Raw genomic sequence first — 4376 nt, forward strand, 5'->3', positions numbered from 1 at the left:
GCAAGGGTATTTATTTCCATGATCTGCCCCCTTCCAAACTTTAGGTTGGCAGTGGATGCCATTTTCTAAGGTTACATCTCTTGTTGGGTGGGCTTCTCCTATAACTCGAAGACATTCTGGGTTGCAGGAACTGCTATCTCTCTATGCCCCTTCAAACCTAGTGGTTATAATACTGGTTTCTCACAGCTGCTAGCCTCAGGGCACTTCATCATGTCTTGGTTTCCCTTCATTCCTTACACACTTTAGTCTCTTCATTAAATGCTATTCCATCACTCTTTTAAAGTGTGCCATCAGTTTTTAGCTAGAACTGACTGATACATTGGTAGTGGGGAATAGGCGAAACGTTAAGGTAGTGTTAGGGAGGTGGGATAAACTGCTGTGGAGAGAGATAGGAAGAGAAGGGTTTCAAAGCTTTTTATGGCATTCTAGGAATGTAACATGACTTCTTTATGTGAATGACTCTAATGTAGTCTTAAATGGCTTCTTAATTATTGATATTTGGTTGGGTTTCTGTTTCTCTGCATGCACAACCAGGATTGAACAGGGCTAAGAGATGTCTGGGATTTACATGGCGAGATAATACTACTAGGATCTATCTAGATTCATTATATCATATTAAGACATTTCTCCCATGGAATCAGGAACATCCCAACCCAGTGCACATGCTAAGTTTTTATTGAAATTCAGTGAACTGCTATGGTGTGAAATTAATTTTTATTGTCAGTCCCCTGCGTCGGCAGGCCGACTCTCAAGCCCTGCGCCACCAGGGAAGCCCTATAACACTTTATATAGCTGAGAACTCATCGATCAGGATTTTCACTCTCATTGGAATCCACTACTTGCCTACGACAAATCGGACAGGTAGAGTTCTCAGACAGCCAGCGATCAATGCAGTGACTGTGATATTCATGGGAGCAAGGTAGTATGCGAAGCTTGCTGTTTTCTGTGTACTCTGTAAGGCAAATGCTACAGGCTTTTAGTGCATCATTTTCACCAAAAGATCTTACAGCCAAGCTGTCAATCTGTGCTTTGGTGAGTCCTGTAGTTTGCAGATCATGGGAGGACCCAGAGTCACTTTCATCATATATTATTAGGCTAATTTGTCTACCCACTTGCCTGGTCTGTGATGATAAGTCTGCTGCTAAGTTTGTTTCTTCACTGCCTTCAAACATCAGTGATCTAATTCCTGAATTTTCATCACTTGAGCTGGAACCAGAAATAGGACTAGAACTGGAACTAGACGTACAATTGGGGCTTGAATGACAACTCAGTGTGGAACTTGAATGGGTATCATAGCTAGCATTTGAATCAGAACCAAATGTACCACTACTACTACCATTAGGTGACTCTAGCCATTCCATGTTTGGACTTGGAGGTGAGACACTATGCTCTAAATTACTGTCACTGTCCATAAGGTTATTTGAGTTACTAAATTCTGTCATTGTCTGCCTTAACGTGCTCTGAATTGGAACAGATGTTGTATCATTTAAGATAGTATTGAACATTCTGCAAACGGGATTTCTAATGGTATTGACATAAGCTCTCACACCTGCCCGCTCAGAATGTGAATACATATGCCTCAGTCCTCGTTCACTTTCAGAAGTGACAGTGTTGTTTGGTGTCTCAGATGTTAACTGAGTTCTACTAGCTCTGCTGTCTCTCTGAGAATATGCTCCAGAATGAACTTGTCCTACTTCAAGATTGAAGGGTATGGTTGGATATATTTCCCTCATTCCCCAAGATTCACCACTGCTGGTTGTATCTGGAGAATTTTCTCCATGAACGGCATTCCTTGTTCTAGAAGTTTCAATAAGACCGCTATTTTGCAACTCAAATCCAGTCATTTGCTGTGTCAATATTTCTCGGTGCTCAGTTCTAGAAAATCTCACATTCTCACTTAGCAGAGGCTGCTCAAAATTCTGAGAGGGTATACTATGATTCAGTCTTTGTACAATTTCCCTAAGTGAACGTGGAGGTGACCAACTTTCAATTCTTGCTCTGGTTCTCCGATACTCTGGGCTCCTACTTCTTGCTCTTCTCTGACTTGTGGTAGGTGGGAATTCCATTAATGTTTCAGTTGTATCTTGTTCAGACATAGATGGTCTTGTAAATATTGATTCAGATTGTGGACTTTCCACTTGCCTTTGGCTGTCTTCCATATTTTCTCTTCTGGGAAGTCTTGCAGACGCTACATATTCATTCTCTGGATTTGGACTCCCATGATCAAGGTTAGCATTTATTTCTAAACTGAATATGAACTGATCACTTTTAGGATTAATTTGGCTCTCTTCTCTCCAAGATTGGTTTTCTCTTTGTCCACTTGTCATATTTTCAGTTTGTCCAGAAGAGTTAAGCCAGTCTATTAGAGAGTCACCACTAGACACGTCATCTGAAGAGTCTCCTCTGTCTGTTAACAAAAAAAAATGGGGAGGGTGCATAAAAGAACTACCAAAATTAGAACCATCATAAAATAGCACTCTGAAACTTTGTTTCAAAAACAAACAAAAAATGAGAACTTAAATACTCAGGTGTTTTCAACTGATTTCACATTTATAGAGTTAATATTTTATAAACTGCACTGTGTAGATTTATAAGTAAAGGTAGAAAAGTTTCGATTCCATCCAAAAAGAGTGAGCTAATCCTAGATAAACTTAGAGAATTTTTTAAAAAGGGAGTCCAGAGGAAGTCTATGTTTCAGTATTTCATCATATTACACAGCCCTGTGTACCACTGTCAGAGGAATGTCAAGAGACTTTTTTTTTCAGTCCACTGTCAAAACACTAATGCAATTAAACAAGGTAAACACCAGTTAAGGTACAATGCTAGTAGTTTAGTTCAATTTACATTATTGTCTAATTTTCATTAGTCTCCAACATGACTACTTCTAGGCTCTTCACTTATGTGCTTTTGATAATAGATAAGCCGTTTTAAAATATAAGGTTATTGCCCCAACATAAACAAGTTTTATAGGTTTAAAAGTGTTTGCATTTTGAATACTTCTTAATGTTACCAAGATTTTTAATTGACATTAAATTGAAGGTCAGATCAAATGAATAGACTGAACCTAGCATGGTACCTATAAGACCATATTCAAGAGCCAAAGTATTATAGTATCCTCTTCATTAGACAGCAAAATCCTCTGCTTCACACTGGAAGGGAAGGCACCAGACCTGAGGTCCGAGCAGGGTTTCTCAGCCTTAGCACTACTGACATTTTGGTGCTGGACAATTCTTTGTTTTGGGGAGCTATCCTGTGCATTGTGGGATCTTTGGCAGCATCCCTGGCCTCTGCCCACTAGATGCTAGTAACACCCATGCCTCCCCTGTGACAACCAAAAATATCTCTAGCCATTGTCAAATGTCCCCAGGTGTTGAAGAGAGCACAATTGTCCCCAGTGGAGACTATTTCTGTTTGCTTTTTTTACATGTCTATGTAGAAAAAATAATTCAGGAAGTAGGAGGGACTTTCAGTTGAGGTAGAAAACCAAGAAAAATACAAATAGGCTACTTTGCACTGTTTCCCAATTAAAACAACCCAAATGTGAATCAGGAAAACAAACAAACAGACCTTGACATGCTCACCAAAAATCAAGTAAATGCCAGTTCTTTTTATGAGAAGTTACTTACCAAATGAATGTAAGTCACTTCTGTATAATTTACTATTTCCTATTATGAAGTTACTATTTCCTATTATGAAGTTCCTTATTCATCCCATCCTATTCCCTCCAAAAGCAGAATATACCTGTATTTTCATCTGCGTCTTGTGGTGCGTTTTCTTTAATTAGCTGAAGTCTTCTCAGCAACTCTTCTTCCGTACTTTCACCTGGAATGCCTAGAAGATTGTTGTCTCTCATAAGTTCGTAATCTTCTTCACTCAGATTATTTACGAACCTGGATAAATCTTCTTCCCGAACCAATCGGTCCGTTTGACTTATGTGTTGGGCCGAAACTCCATCTCCTTCATCGTTGGAATCCGAGTTTTCCATCTTAATAAACAAGTGGAAAATTATCTGAAATTCACGACGTGGTGTTGAAATTCACCAATGGTCGTTTCGTTTTCTTCGCTTTCTACTTCCTGCCAGAGTGTCCGGTTCCGACTCAGTCGGATGACCCTCCGCACAGATTCCTCCCTTCTCCCTTCCCGACTCAGTTCTGTGGCCCCTGGTGACGTAACAGTTGGGAGCCGCCTCGAGCCCAGAACTTGCTAGACGTTGCCTAGGCACCCATTATCTTCCCCGCTGTTACCGAGTAGGGACTGGATTCAGGTTAGGTTTCATTTCATTCAAAACCAGCCAATGTTACTGAGGGTTTATAGTGTACCAAGCACCGTGCTTCACCTCGTTTCACCCACATGAGCCTATTCTCAGGTTTTCAGGC

At 40.2% G+C, this 4376-nt stretch overlaps 1 protein-coding gene across 1 annotated transcript; it reads right to left on the reverse strand.

Moving 5' to 3' along the window:
- Window positions 1-800: 800 nt before the first annotated feature.
- LOC308610998 (E3 ubiquitin-protein ligase RLIM-like) lies at window positions 801-4078 on the reverse strand (the record flags this gene model as incomplete). The annotated part of the gene is made up of 3 exons (XM_081259951.1): window positions 3742-4078; window positions 1646-2407; window positions 801-1039 (listed from the first exon to the last, which is right to left on the reverse strand). The coding sequence occupies exons 1-3, from the start codon at window positions 3983-3985 to the stop codon at window positions 801-803; spliced, it is 1245 nt and encodes a 414-aa protein (XP_081116077.1). The 5' UTR covers window positions 3986-4078.
- Window positions 4079-4376: the final 298 nt, after the last annotated feature.

Source organism: Mesoplodon bidens, assembly GCF_964165515.1.
Source record: "Mesoplodon bidens genome assembly, contig: HAP1_SCAFFOLD_49, whole genome shotgun sequence".
NCBI lineage: Eukaryota > Metazoa > Chordata > Mammalia > Artiodactyla > Ziphiidae > Mesoplodon > Mesoplodon bidens.